The following is a 15,963-nucleotide window of genomic DNA, read 5'->3' as shown; positions in this document are numbered from 1 at the left end:
TATTGACTCCAAGACTGAGCTTGTGATCTGCTCATAATGCTTCAAGATTTGACTTTTCTGTAACCCTCTGAGACTGAGTTGTCATTCTTAGGTATTCCACAATACACTGTGCTTTCTCACCACACTGTAACACCATATTGGGACTCCTGCTTTGTCCATCCTTGGATTACGCTCCTTCAAGCCAAAATTGCATGTCTTGTTCATCTTGGTAAGCCCAGTGCCTGGCACTTAATAAATGCTCAATAAATGCTTACTGAATGTGCCTTCTTCCCAACAGGAACCAAGATTGTACTCTGCTTCCAAGATCTACTGTAAGCTAGCACATCTATACAATGGAATACTACTCGGCCATAAAAAAAGGAATTAAATTTTGCCATTTGCAGCAACCTGGACGGACTTTAAGGGTAATATGCTAAGTGAAATAAGTCAGACAGAAAAAGACAAATACTGTATGATATCACTTATATGCGGAATCTAAAAAATACAACAAACTAGTGAGTATAACAAAAAAGAAACAGACTCACAGATATAGAGAACAAATTAGTCATTACCAGTGGTGGGGGAGAGCAAATTAGGGGTGGGGATTAAGAGGTGCAAACTACTACATGTAAAATAAGTAAGCTACAAGGATATATTATATAGCACAGGGAATATAGCCAATATTTTATAACTATAAATCGAGTATAACCTTTAAGAATTGTGAATCACTAACTATGTCGTATACTTGAAACTTATATAATATTGTACACCAACTCTACTGCAATAAAAAAATTTAAAAATAAAATTTTTAAAAATCTACTACAGGCTCCAACTTCTCCATTAGCAGAATGGATGTTCAAAATATTTAACAGCTGGTACAGTTCACACACCAGCCAATCACAATGGACATTGTCTGTAGCACTAGAGGAAGGTGGTCCTGGAGGCCCCCAGCTAGTCTGGGCATCATTCCTCTATTTGTTCATTTTGGGGTTGGAAGTGGACGGGGGAATCCTGAGGATGGGCTCCAGGTAGCCACAGTAGAAGAAGCAGCTTGGTGGGCTCATAGAAGCGGCTATTTAATTAGTCTGCATGGAATCATTTCAAAGTATAAACAATTGGTACAGCTGTTCTGCTCTATACTAGCTGAATCTCAGCCCTGTCCATGAGACATTCCCAAAACAGTATGATCTGTACTGTTCCTCTTCTTCCTTGTCATCTTTTAGGTACTCATTTCATCACTTACACTGCCACCTACTCTCCTATTGACTTTAATAGTTAATTGATTACATGTGGATAAGTCCTGCTTCTAAGACTAGATTGAAAGTTCCTAGACGACAGAAGCCATATCTTATCTTCTTTCAATGTTTATCTTTAAATAAATTATCCAAAAGTTACATAACCATGCTCTATATCATTTCATATTTTTAAAAATGCTTTACCAGAATGATTTTCATCATACTCTTGGACCTTTGTAGGGTTAATAACAAAACTATAGGAAGAAAGTTTTCTTATAACAGTTATAAAAAAGGCTACCAAAGATAATGTTCACAATAACATTTAAAGTCTCTTATTTCTATCCTCTTAGAACTCAAAATTGAAGAAAAGTTTAACTCTCTTGACATACTGTGTGCTTCATAGATAAGGAACCATCTCTCTTTCTTTCACACACACACACACCGTGAGCGCGCACACACACACACCACTCCACCTTAGTAAATAGCACCATCTTGTACCCAGTTGCTTAAGCCAATAACCCCTTCTCTTTCATTCAAGAGCCAAAACAATCCTTCAATAAAAACAAAAATACATCCGGAATCTGATCACTTCTCTCACCACCACTATTAACACCCTAACTTAATCCTACATCATAGTTCACCTCAGGGGTTTCTGGGACAGCTTAAGTTGGCCTCCGTTGATGGAATGCACAATCCATTCTCCACCAAGCAGAGATAGAGACACAGAGAAAGAGAGAGATAGGGACAGAGGCACAGAGAGGGAGGGAGGAGGAGAAAGCTCACTCGAGAAAGATCTTTTGAAGCATAAATGAGGTTCTCCTATTTCTCTAAAACCCTCCAGAGGTTTCCCACTGTACTTTGAATGAATCCAAGTCCTTTACCAAGGCCCACTACATTTAGAAAGCAATCTAAACTTCTGCCAAGGTAGGCCTGTGCCTGCCTCTCAGACCTCACTGCCAGCCCCTTTCTTCTCTGTTCCCGATGCTGCAACCATGCGGCCTTTTTGTCCCTTGGACTCACCCAGCACATTCCTACCTCAGCCGGGCAGCACGTTGCCCCCACCTCCCTATGCAAGTTTAATGTTTGTCTCCCCCTACTCTGTCTCATCCACATATGGCCAGCATTTAGATCGATACCTAGCTCAATAAATATTTGCTGATTGACTTACTACCTCTTGATTCAGCACAGCAGAAAAGTACTGAATTGTTCTCACAAAAACACCAGAATTCAATGCCCAGGGGCTAAGGTCACAAGAAAATGTATACAATAACAAGAAGGCTGAAATAAAGAAGATAAAATTTTTTTACTATAACTGAAAAAATGTTTAAATAAATGAAACAAGAAAATAAAAATCTCTGAGAAAAAACTGCTAAAACGAGGAGGATAACAATTTAAAAGTCATCTAGGACAGATAATCTAGGTAATATTTGTGATGAAGCATCACATTTATGGTTTTGCTCTTGGGACAAAGCAAATTAATCTGATATGGTAAAGAAACTACGGTGAATATATGTCCATGCCACTCTCTCACTTTGTCACAGCTTACCCTTCCCCCTCCCCATATGCTCATATATACACTACCAAACGTAAAATAGATAGCTAGTGGGAAGCAGCCGCATAGCACAGGGAGATCAGCTCGGTGTTTTGTGACCACCTAGAGGGGTGGGATAGGGAGGGTGGGAGGGAGGGAGACGCAAGAGGGAAGAGATATGGGAACATATGTATATATATAACTGATTCACTTTGTTATAAAGCAGAAACTAACACACCATCGTAAAGCAATTATACTCCAATAAAGATGTTAAAAAAAAAAAAAAACTACAGTGAAAAGTACATGATCTCAATACCAGACAAATATAAAGAACACTTAGAACAATTTGCAAATCTATAAATGATGCCATGACAAAAATACAAGCCAAGAAGAACAAGAAAAGAAGATCTATTCCTGACGCTGTTCTAGTCTGCATTTCACCAAAGCACGGTCAAGAAGCCGTCTCTCTGGAGCCCACTTAGCCCTTGCATGGCTTTGCGGACTCATGTCCCAGACAGAGCTCCCCTAAGAATCCAGGACAAACTCTATAAAGCATCTCTGAGAGCTTCTTCTTTCATAAGCAAAACTGGAATATATATACCCATCATCTGTAAAAAGGAAAAGGAAAAGGTATCTGAGAGATCATGCAGTTTTCCCTTCTGTGATCAACAGAAATATTTAGAAATATCACTAGGACTTACTCTGAATAAGAATTTTAGTACAGCTGAATTTTATTCTCAACTCTCTACTACCCCACATGCTTCCTCTTTTTGGAACTGTCAAGCTGATTGTGATAATAGCAGATCTTGGAGTCCTTTAAGGACTAATGTAAGAGGTAACCACATTTCAGAGGAAAACCCTAACATAGGCTCATGAGCCTTATATCTTCATTAGGAAGGCAGACATTTTTTCTCAGTAGATTTGGAATAAGGTCTCTCTGGAAGTAGAGCTCTCTCGTGCCCTTAAAGTTTGAGTGAAGGGAGGGATGAACTTGGGAATACTCACAACATAGGGGCTGGAGTCCAGTGCAGTTCTTTATCTGTGGTCGGGGGTGAGAGTCTGCCCAGAAGGTTTGCCTACTCTTTTTCTCCATGCAAATATCTCCCTGCCACTAGAGTCCTGGCTGCACTAGCAAAATGAAAAAGAGACACTGTAACTAGTTTGAAATGTATTTCCAAATTGCTTTCCAAATATTTAGAAAAATTTACAGCATACCCTGGAATGTCTACCAGTCTCAACACACTCTTCTAAGACTGAATATTATTTTATTTTATATCTTTGTTAACAGACAGAATATTTTATTATTGTTTTAATGTATATCTTACAAAATAGGAAAAGAATACTAAAATTAATATTTAGTGACTGAAAAATTTAGCAATCGAAAATTTAATAATAGAAAAATTTAGTAATTGTTGGACAACAGCCAGGTCGATTTGTTGCCCTGCTGCCTAAGGCTGCGTTTGCCCTGCAACCAACAGAGCTGAGGAGCAGCAACAGAGACCATGTGCCCACAAAGTCTATAATATCCACTCTCGGACCCTTTACAGAAAGAGTTTGCTGGACTTGGCTCTGGAATTTAAGTATTAATTTGAATACACATTATAAAATATTATTTGTCCAGTTATAGAACTTTAAAATTTGGGGGCATATTAGCTATTCATCATTTTTGCTATAATCTTTTTTTTTTTTAATATTTATTTATTTATTTATTTATTTTGGTTGTGCCAGGTCTTAGTGGCGGCAGGCGGGCTCCTTAGTTGTGGCTCCAAGATTCCTTAGTTTTGGCTCCCCGGCTCCTTAGTTGCGGAACACAGGCTCTTTAGTTGCGGCATGCGAACTCTTAGTTGCGGCATGCATGTGGGATCTAGTTCCCTGACCAGGGATCGAAGCCGGGCCCCCTGCATTGGGGAGTGCAGAGTGTTATCCACTCTGCCACCAGGGAAGTCCTGCTATAATCTTTTAAAGTTACTTTAAAACTTAGGAAATTATTATATTGCCACAATAATCTTTAGGTTCATTTTCTACTTTTTTGTGGTATAATTTCTGGGTTTAATTATGTAACATATCTGGAAATAATTATGGTCTCATTTTTTTTATCTTATAAAAAATGTATAAGCCTATTAAGTGGAATTTCAAATATGCACATACTATAATATTGTTCTAGAAGAAATTATTTTTGTTCGCTTACTTTCAACAATTCCTGGTAACTGATTTATTCCTCATTGCTATATTTATATATACAAACAAATGTCAGACTATTCAAAATTCTAAATAAAACTTATAGAAAAGAATGAAGTATTAATTTACAGAAAGCCCAGCAGTTTTAGAACTTTAAATTTATATTTTTTCCCATGAGTTTAGTTCCGATTATGAATAAACCTGGAAATTTATTTAGTTGAAATTTTTGTCTCTCAAACACAATAAACTCTACGAAATATTTCTAAGTTAATTTCCAGAAGAAAAAAAAGTGCTAAGGACATCTGTTTCTGTTTTTTCCCCCAAAAAAAGATTATTATAAAAATAAAAGTTAGTAAGTTCTGAACCTCTTAACTTAATCATTAATAATGACAAGCATGAATGATGAAAAGGGACTAATTATGAAATGTATCTAGATGATGTAAGGAGTGAGTGGCTTCAGTCTTACAGTACCCATTTAAAAGTAAAGAAAGACGATAGAGTTCTTAAATTTGGGAAAGTTAAAGCTAGATAGAACCACATATTTTGCTTGTCATCTTTGGTATTACCTTTTTTTTTTTTTTTTGCCCATGTCTAAAGTGGTGAAATCCTGAGTAAAATATCACTTCAGAAAGTAGACAACAGGTGCATTTCCACTTCTACCATACCTTTCCATGTCACAACAATCATTATATGCTTCTGTCCATAAAATCTTTGACAGAAGAGATTATTCAATGATCAGCAGGTTATATTATTTAATTCAGAGAAATCAGATTGTAGTAATTTTTAAAATATCAACTCTAATTTTTTTCAGGGCTAATATCTATATTAAAATGGATAGGAGGATTTTAACAGGGGAATGATATCGCTATTGATTATTTCTTCTTAAAAAGTTTTTAATCATTTTCTGAACTCGAAAGTTTTGAATGAATTTCTTATTTCAGCCCTTGGATCTCAAAATCATGCTAAATCTTGCTCTTCTTTACCTAAAAGAACCTATCAGTGCATCAAAATATCATCACTTCTGTTCTCTACGTTTTAAAAATAGGCTTTTATATTTAATTTTTAAAGTACCTCTAATTTATTTTCATGCTTTACATTTTTCTTAATGGTTTTTAAGAGGTGAAAACAGGGAATACACTTGTGTAACTTAAAAATATTGAGGGAGTTATTAACTAACATTTTAAAGAATGGTCTCAATGTTAAATTAATGAAAAAAATTCCTAGAAACTACCTTTTAAGCAAGGTAGTCACTTCTTGGAGAATATATTCATATATTGCAACTAAGCAAGCTTGTAGAGCTACTAAACAGTTACCCAAAAGTTCACCTTTTTTCGCCCCTTCAGTCCAGAAATTGCACTCGAAGTGGCCGCTCAGAAATCCCGAATGATGCTCCTGTTGGATGTGGATAATTTAAACCATAAACCATAACCCAGAATGAGAACTGCAACAGCCCCTGGTCACAAACCTGGGCGGTGCGGTTGTTAAGGCAGGTGTGCCCCCCTCCCCACCCTTTTGCTTAATCTCTTGCCTGGGGTGGCTTCTTTCCAATTCGGGAAGCACCGTCCTCATTTGCACTACAGTGCTGACAGACTTTCTTTTCACTGCAGCTACCTGCAAACACTGGCTCTGCACGTTGTTTTTACTGATAAGTTCTTAGTTTCTCTTTCAGTTTCACTGTGGTCTGACAGAATCTCAATGCTACGAAATTATGAAATTCATCCAGGTCAGAGTAAAAGCCAAAGACAGTAGGGAGTCACCTCAAAGTCCTCACTCCTGGAAATATCGGGCACACACTTCAAAGTACAGAGTATGTTTCTTTGATTCAGAAATCTTCCTTATCTTAGTTTCATGGCTACGCTCTGAAATACATGACTTGCAATAAGGTCAAATTCCTGCATCTGACAGATGAAAGGTAAACTTTATCCTCCAGCAAATAGGAAAATCAAAATATTTCAGAAAGATTTTTGGCCCTCCCCCCCCAAAAAAATCACAATAAGCCTTTGTAATCATTTTAAGAAACATACCATGACTATGAATTATTAAAGTCTGAAAGTCAACTTAGATATTTGATGGCTCGACTTTTAGGCCTCTGCACAAAATATTATCATCATAATCAGAACAGTATTTAAAGGCCTTTTCACTGAAGTTAGTTAAATATTAGAAGAAAAACGCCTTTATAGGTTGAAACTGGGAAGTTAGCACGTGCTTTTTAATCCTAATGAAAAATGAACTATGAATATATGAACAGGCAAAATAATTTAACAGCCTGAATGTAAGTGAATCTCTGCAATATTGCTGCAAGTCACTCCATAATAAAATATATGTTCAGCTTTGGACAAAACTTTAAATTAAAGAGACGGCATCCTTGCTTATTCCCAACTGTCAGTTCACAGCTAAAGACAGCTCAGAAGGAACAAACATGAACATTGCAGAACACGAAGAGGAAACAGCCGCAGGCCACTGAATCAGAGGCAGTCAGCTGGTTTGATCACATTGGTTTTATTCTGTCAACTTCCTTCCAGGAAGTTTGGAGTTTTACCCAATGAGGTCCAGTGTTGATTCTCGGGCCACCATCCTCCTCTCCTCCAGCCTGTGACTTAGAACTTACCCGCACCCCAAGTTCTTCGGTGTCCTCGCTGTTACAGCCATAGTAGTCTGGGGTTTTGTCCAACTCCTGCAAGTGTCCCTGTGCTCTTACACTCTTATCCGCATGACAAGACGGGCAGAGAGCTGCATTACCCATCTCAGTTCTACGGTTCCTGCTGTCAGTGGGGCCGTCCTTGCCCTCTGTGCTCTGTCCAGGGCTCCCAGGGGGATACTAACGTGGACGATTCATCAGACGATCCTTGGCTCCTCTGCTCAGTTCCCCTACACGCCCCTCACCAGTTCTCCCCATCTGCTGGCCGGCTTGCTGGTGTCAGAGAGAACTCAAAACCCGAGCAACTGCAGGCTGCCTTCAGTGACCATTTCCAATTCAGGCTCTGCCAGTCTATTTTTACACCTACCAGGCCAGCTATGCATGTCAATGGAGTGAGGGGGGGCGAGGCCAAGGAGGAGCAGGGGAGGGGGCAGTGTTGTTTTGTTTTTCACCATGCAAGCAGCCTCCTTTACACATGGACTGAAGTTCCTGCTGTGTAAAATGTCTCTACATAGGAGAATTTTTGCATTACTCAATGAATGTCTTTGATTTTCCCCCTCTCGGTCTTCCTATTCACACCGAACACTAAAGTTGCTAACGACCTCGCTTCACCAGCAGAACAGGTAAACATTACTTTTGTAATTGCTTAAACCAAGAAGGATTCACTTGGCTAACAGATTTTTTTTTTCATAATCATTTACAGAAAACAATTAGCCATCCTTGCAGCATTTACAATTCACTGGAAACACATCAATCAAAATGGCTCATTTTACACCAGTATGGATGTTTTAAATTTAATAAGTTATCCACAGTTTTTCATTATTCATGAGTGTTCCAGTAAGAACAAACATTTTGCTTCATTTATAATTCTTTTTAATTTTTACTATTTTGAAAATGTTTCCCTCAGCTTTATAATAGATAATCAAGAATGGCTTTCAAGGGGAGGGGGGAAAAAAAAGAATGGCTTTCAATATGATACATACTATCTTTGAAACCATATTACAGATTTTGGAAGAAATTGTTTCCCACTGAGATGAGCATAGCAAACACACCATAGATTTTTTTTTAACATCTTCATTGGAGTATAATTGCTTTACATTGTTGTGTTAGTTGCTGCTGTATAACAAAGTGCATCAGCTATACGTATATATATATCCCCATATCTCCTCCCTCTTGGGTCTCCCTCCCACCCTCTCTATCCCACCCTTCTAGGTGGTCACAAAGCACCGAGCTGATCTCCCTGTGCTATGCAGCTGCTTCCCACTAGCTATCTATTTTACATTTGGTAGTGTATATATGTCAATGCCACTCTCTCACTTCGTCCCAGCTTACCCTTCCCTCTCCCCACACCATAGATTTTTGAAGCCAATTATGATATTTTTAAAAATCAAGACTTTGTTATAGACTATTATGGGTTGAACTTCATTCCCCCATTGAATTTCCTCTACAACATTATATATCTAATTATTTTAATAGTCCTGTCCTTCCTCATTTGTTATTTGTTTTGTGTGTGCATATTTTCTCTTCCAAATAGGTTTTAAACTCTTCACTGGTAGGGTCCAGACTTGATTATTGTATCATCCATCTATATGCTACATATTAAATATTAAATGTTTAAGAAATGTACTGAAATGAAAGTGATCATTTGGGGAAAACAGGAAGTAGAAGATATCAATACTTAGGAATTAACCACGTTACATTTGATAGAACTCACTTTTCAATTTGTCATTTTTTGAAAAAAGTAAAAATGCTTTGTCATTTTTTCGTTAAAAACAGCATTCCTGAAATACTCTATCACTCTATATTGCTGTCCAAAGCCCTATGAACTCAAATCTGCGATTGGCACTTTTGGATTGTTGATTTCCACAAGAGCCCCACAATGCTTTTTTTACCAATCCTGTTTTGAATAAGTCTTTATCCCAGAGCTCACGAGCCTAGGGTATGTTAGTAAATATTGGAGCCCTACACTTCAGTATCTGAGAGGCATTATCGGCATTCAGTGAAATTATTTTTACCTTTCAGCTATAGGTGAAGATATTGTTTAAACCTTTCTAAAAAAATTAATTGACTGAACCACAATATTAGGACAACAATGGAGGGGTGGAGATGATTTCTCCATTCATGTTAAAGAGGAGCATAATCTAAACATTTAAGATATTAAAGATTTGGGTGAAAGTATTAAAAAAGATGGAGCTTCAATATCAGTAACAAGATTAGACTGGTAGCTGAGATGTATCAAGCAAAGCCTTCCAAGTTGCCTGAATTATTCTTATATAGACTAAACTAATGATTTTGTATAATGTGGTAATTTTTCATTGAACGTTCCATATACTTTGAACCATGTACTGTAGGAATTAAGTAAGCTATGATGTTTAATGATGTGGTTACAAACTCTACCAAAAGGATATGTTTTAATTTTTCCTATCTTCTCTAGAAGAAGGTTCATAAAGCCTTATAATGCCTTACAAAGTCTCAAGACAGCTGCTTCTTCTTGAATATATATGAACTATTTTATTCAAAATAGAAATCAATATTTCACCAACCGTTTACATTTACGCACATTTAGAATTAGTAAGTGGACTATTTTTAAAGCAAGAAATTTAATATTTAACAGCCTTTTGATATAAAATCATGCAACTTAAAAATTGGAAGCAAATCCTGAAAATTCTCTCTAGCCTCCTCCCCTCACTGAGCTGTATCTATACATATAAAAGAAATATTTAACCACTCTGGATTGGGAAAGATGTTCCTAGGTGCTTCATAAATACTTTTACAGTGCTTTAACAGCATGAATTGTTTCCTGGCATGTTTCTGTCACGTTAATACATTACCCATTCTACCACTGTGTCTTTTGCTTCTCTTTCAGCCAAGCATGCATCTCCCTTCCTCTACCAGTACAAGTTCACTTTTTCAAAACTCATTTTAAAATTCACCTTCGCCTGGAAGTCTTAATGACACCTATGTTAGTCTTTTAATTTGTTCTATCTTTTTGAATAAAGTTGAGACTACTATCAGCTCTTGTCTTTTTACATCAAATGCCTCATCTCTCTCACTGACCTTCTCACAGAAGTAAAACACACACAGGAGTATTAAATGTTTGTTAAGTAAATGAATAAAAGGGAGCCCCAAATAGGAGCACAATTCATAATATCAATATTTAACTGGACTACACTGACCTAAACGTCTCCTTTTACACATTAACAGTAACAGATTTGAAAATTATAAACATTTTAAGCATAACAAATCTTTAATTTTATTTCCAGATTTGCAATAAACACCTTTTTTAGTGTTTGGAAAAATAATAACATTGGTTGGGGTGTATTTTCCTAGAAAATAATTTGTAGTGCTTTGTTACAAGAGAAAAAAAAGTCTAAAAGTACACTGAATTATAAACCAACAAAGAAACATGTTGACAACTCTTAGAAGATACTTTTTCTAAGTGACTAGCAATCAGTCTTCTACCCTTCTCTCCCTTCATCCCAGGGAAGTCTTCTCATTCTTTCCCTAGTAGAGAAACTTCATGCTTGTTGAAGATAATATCCATGCTCCTATCGTTTGGGCTGCCCAAACTACGCCCCATAGTGGTACCAAAATCTCACTGCTAAAGGTGAATGCCTGAAGAATGGGCAAAGGAAAGACAGGTACGCACCACTTGTGCTCCTGTGATTGCTGAAATTTTCTATTTTCTGGCTGAACAGATTTAAATTATCGACGATAATTGATATGATATGATATGATATGATAGCTATGAAAACATAACTTGCAATGAACAGCTTTCACATTTGTGATCACTCCAAACTTTCCCAATGGTCTGATGCTTTCAGCCTGATCAAAACCAAGGAGGAGAAGGGTCCACAGAAGAGGATATTACTTCAGAAGTTAAAACATTTCCAGTTTTACTCCTAGTGTTTAACTAAGAGTGGCGCCTGAGAGGTTTGTCACAAAGACTTGGGTGATGTGACAGCCTATATACCTAACATTGTGTCACATAGAAGGCAAGATTAGCAAATACTGTGCAGCACCCATGTCTTAAAAATGTGCCTGCAGACTACGGGGATCTCTGTGGACATAACAAGGGACATGTTTTCTGCCAGGGCAGAACAATGTCACCACTGTTTCTTAAAAATGCTTCAAAGTCATTAGGGCAAATTACTCAGAAAGCAAATATTTGCATGTTTGGCCACACTTGGAGCAGGATACTTGAACTTAGTACACGATATAGAAAGTGAAATTCAAGACCCCCGTGCTGTGGCATATTTGCAATATCTTCTTAAATTCCCAAGCACTTTTACTGGTATTATTTCATCTGTATTGCTGTGTTTCAAATCCATCAAAAGAGAGAAGTGATTAAGGACTGAGAACAAAGGCCAGCTTCTCAGCTGTAATCTGAAAGTAGCTGCTAAGGTCCCTATGACAGCAAATCTGAAAACCATCCACTGCAGTTTTAAATTTCACCTCTTAAGTAAGAAGCAATGATTACAGAATCATCAGAAAACTAACACCTTGGAAAAGAAATAACTGTCACAGTTCTATAATTTAACCTAAAGAGTTAGATCACAGCTCCCGCAGAGGTGTGAAAAGACCTCTTAGCTAGGAGTAACTAATCCCAAATTTTGGTTCCACCACTAATTTACCTGTGTGGATGTGTGTAATCTTTATCAAATCTGGGCTTTCATTTTCTCTTTTTTAAAATAAGGGGGTTAGACTGAATGATTGCTAGATCCCTTCCAGCTCTGAAGTTCTTTACTTCTATGAAACAGAACTTGTTAACACTTGAACATAACATCTAACACGAGGTGGTGGGTGTCTGAAGCTGACCATCTATTTAGTTCGTTAGCATGAAAAACAAACAAACAAAAAGGATAAGAAGTACTCAGTGTCTTGCATCATGGGTTCCTGTGCTAGGAGCTGACTATGATCCCTAGCATTTCCCTGGGAGACTCACAAGGAAAGATGAAAGGACCACAGTGTGAAATCCGACCAACTCTTTGTTGGGACCCGGAGCTCTTTTCCAGGATGTAGACTCTTTTGCTCTTGCCCCACCCTTCCTGAATATTAGCCCCACTGAAAAACTTCAAACATTTTGGAAACCACACCCTGCCAGCTTTCTACATCTCACAATTTGTAATAGAACTTTCACTCTGAATGGTCTCACTCACCAAAACGGACATGGTAGGACAGCTTTATAGGACTTCGTAGAACAAGTTTTTGCAAATCAACTGCAAACACTAGTAGGGGTTTTATTCTCCTTCAAATATTTTGATTCGCTTGTTCTTAAAGGGCAAGTGCTATCATATTAAAAATACTGAAAAAAATATTTTGCCAAAAGTCTTTAAAGTGGCAAATCAGAAAGAAAAGTTCACTCAGAGTGACGGAAATTAATTTTTTCCTCTCTTCCAAGTTGTAAGGGTTGTTTAAGAGTATCCATCACACAGATGAAAAAAATCAAGGTAGAGTCTCCCTTAACCTAAACTATCATGTACAAAATGCACTGTCCTAACATGGTATTCAGTTAACACTTTGTATTTTGCAGATCATTGTTAACATGTAAGATTTACGTTACCTTTGCTGAATTTAGAAATCTGCTTAGATTACAAAACATCTCTCCCTTTCCTCTTTTTTTCCTCATGGTAGTCATAATTCAAGCCTACCGTATCCATTCTGTACTTCCTGCTTAGTAGCAGAGTCCTGGGTATTCTGCCTAACCAAAACCTTACATTTCCTAGTCTGCACTTCAGATAAAGGTGCACATTAGGATTTAAGAAGAAGTGGGAAGAGAGTCCCGGGAAAGCTCTTTAATGGTGTGGTCCCTTTTGTCCTTCCCCCTTTCTCCTTCCCATTGCCTGGGATGTGGATATGATAGCTGGCACTCTAGCAGCCATTGGGACCATGAGGTGACCTTGAAGATGGAAAACTATGCTAAAGACTGTGGAACAACAAGATAAAAGAAGTCTGGATCTATAAGAAGTTGAGGTTATATATTATAATCTCTAGGGTAGCCACTAAAATAAAAGAATATATAATTAAGAAATTCAAAGAAGAGGGAAAAAATGGAACAATAAAAAAATAGTTGATTAATCCAAAATAAGGCAAAGAAGAATAGGAAAAAGAATATAACAGGTGGGACCAATGGCATACAAATAGTAAAAAGGTGGCAATAAACTCAAATAAATCACAAGCCTAAATGGCTGCTGGAATCCAAGCTATTATACATACACACTGACCCAAGATGGGAAAATCTGAGCCTCAATAAGGATAATAAAAGCACTGGGTTGAAACTCAAAAAAACAAAAAAGACTGTTTTGGTCAAATGTATTTATCTGATTAAACTAATATTTCATTACTCTTATTGTGTGCAAAATTCTCCATGCCCAACCACATGAAACCAAGGACAAGTTCTTCTAACTTTGGGAATCACTGACCTGTGGAAATAAAACTGGAACATTTTGTGCAACAACAGAGGCAGCATGTTATTTTCTCCCATGTCTGAGTACATTCAATATCATTTCTTTGGCTAAAAGTTAAATATGTAATGATTTTCACCAGTTGGATCTGTTATATAATTGATCAATCAGGAAAACTGTTGCATAATTTATAGATCTACACTAGATTCCCTATATTAACATGTGGCATAACTTTTCTAATTGAGGTCAGTACAAAGGAGTTTTACTGTTTATGCTGTACACAAATGAATCAAAATGAATATTGCCATGCTATTTATGTGCCCACAAACATTAATTAACCAATTTAATTTTACATTCCTGCCAGCGATTATTTTCATTCCAGACTGCTGCCTCTTGACTTCTAGTACATAAAGGAGGACATTCTTTAATAAACAGTGCTAACAACTTGAGAAGTTTTCTAAAGGCTACTCCACACAGTGCCCACTACAAAGTGGGCACTCAATAAATGTCGTGGACTGACATTAAAGAGACTATGAGGCAAGAAGTGTAGGGTATGCAAAGCTAGCCATTTGACCAATTCTATGCCCTGTCATATTAAACTGGATTTTGAAACACAACATGAATAAAACAATTTAGCCATTGTGCACTCCTGCTTTCTCCAAAGAAAAATATGTGTGTACATAATACTCAGAAAAAGGTTAATTACTAAAGCAGGGGTTCCCAGCAAGCTTTGTTTATAGAGAGGGTCAAGCGACGAAAATAAAAAAAGAGGAAGAGGGCTCTATTACAATCTGGCTTTAATTGTTACCGTTTGAAATGCAAGTCAGTGTTTTAGTTCACTAACATTTCTTGTAAGTTTCTATCTGTAAACTAGGAAGACCGCTGATAGAAGTAATCTGAAAAGTACTCTGTTAAGGTGATTTTAAAATCAATGAATGGTGCATAGCACAACTGTGGATTAGTTAATGGGGAAAGTCTAGTGCTCAAAGGAACAACGTTCTCAGAGGCTGGGGAGAAAGCTGACCAGCTCTGCTCTGTATGTTGTGTGCCACAGTTTTCTAGACCCATCTATCAGAGAGGTCTCTGACACGCCACAGTGGTTAGACACAGGGCTTGAGCCTTAGGACAAGATAAACAGAAGAGCTGTACTAGTGAGAATTTATAATCAACCTCTCCAAATAATGTTCTCCTATTAAGCATATAGGGAACCCCACTACTAAGCTTAAATGAATTATCCATGACTGAGACTAGCAAATAAAAATTCACTAATCTTTTCTATACTTCTCAATTCTCACTTCACTCAGTATCTGGACAGTGTTTTCCTTTGATGGTTCACAGGCATTAAGCTACATGTATTTATATTCTCAGTTTGTACATTCACCTTAGAGGTTATAGAGAAATAGCAACTTTTCATCAACTTTGGGGGTTATGACATACAATATGACGGTTTAAATGTTTTGATACATTTGTCATTACTGCAAGAATGTCTTCAGTTGTAAAACAGAGCCCAGTTCAATGTAATCATATACTTACTGAAATATTTTAGTCTATTGGTCTCAAAGTATTTTAAAATAATATTTTCTAAACAAAATTAACGCACATGTATACACACACACACACACACACACCATTTGACATACACTGCCAGCCACTGATCAATCAAGAACAAATTCAAGTTCAAGCTAAATATCTAATACTGGTTCATACTGAAGTAGATATGAGTGTTCATCAAAATTACCAATTAAACTGATTTATTATGAGGAAGATAACTGATATCCTCATACTATATTAAAACATTGAATCACGTAGGTTCAACCAGTTGTGTTGCATTTACCTCAGTGCGTGATTGTAAACTACGGTATCACCAGTTTCTTTTAAACTGCATGTTAAGTGTGCATTTAATCAAGAATTAAAACAATTAAAATTATAAAATGGTAGACCATATTGAATTTATTTCAAAGTCTGTGAAAACTTAGAGCACCAAAAAGAATCTGAATT

General features: G+C 37.0%; 1 protein-coding gene across 17 annotated transcripts in view; it reads right to left on the bottom strand.

The window, feature by feature from the left end:
- The window catches only part of ANK2 (ankyrin 2), a 591,117-nt gene that overhangs the window by 249,036 nt on the left and 326,118 nt on the right, over positions 1-15,963 (bottom strand). For 10 of the 17 annotated variants that reach the window (XM_036852145.1, XM_036852144.1, XM_036852148.1 and 7 more), the window contains exon 1: positions 7,532-7,875. The exons of 1 other annotated variant lie outside the window; for it this stretch is intronic. In XM_036852145.1, coding sequence (XP_036708040.1) covers positions 7,532-7,666 — 135 coding nt within the window. In that variant the 5' untranslated portion in view covers positions 7,667-7,875. Of the gene's footprint in view, positions 1-7,531; positions 7,878-15,963 lie in introns of those variants that run through there. 6 more of the 17 variants (XM_036852140.1, XM_036852139.1, XM_036852141.1 and 3 more) reach the window with 2 other exon arrangements.

Source organism: Balaenoptera musculus, chromosome 5 (genome assembly GCF_009873245.2).
Source record: "Balaenoptera musculus isolate JJ_BM4_2016_0621 chromosome 5, mBalMus1.pri.v3, whole genome shotgun sequence".
Taxonomy (NCBI): domain Eukaryota; kingdom Metazoa; phylum Chordata; class Mammalia; order Artiodactyla; family Balaenopteridae; genus Balaenoptera; species Balaenoptera musculus.
The sequence above is the reverse complement of the archived record's forward strand: the minus strand, read 5'-3'. Positions and strand labels throughout refer to the sequence as shown.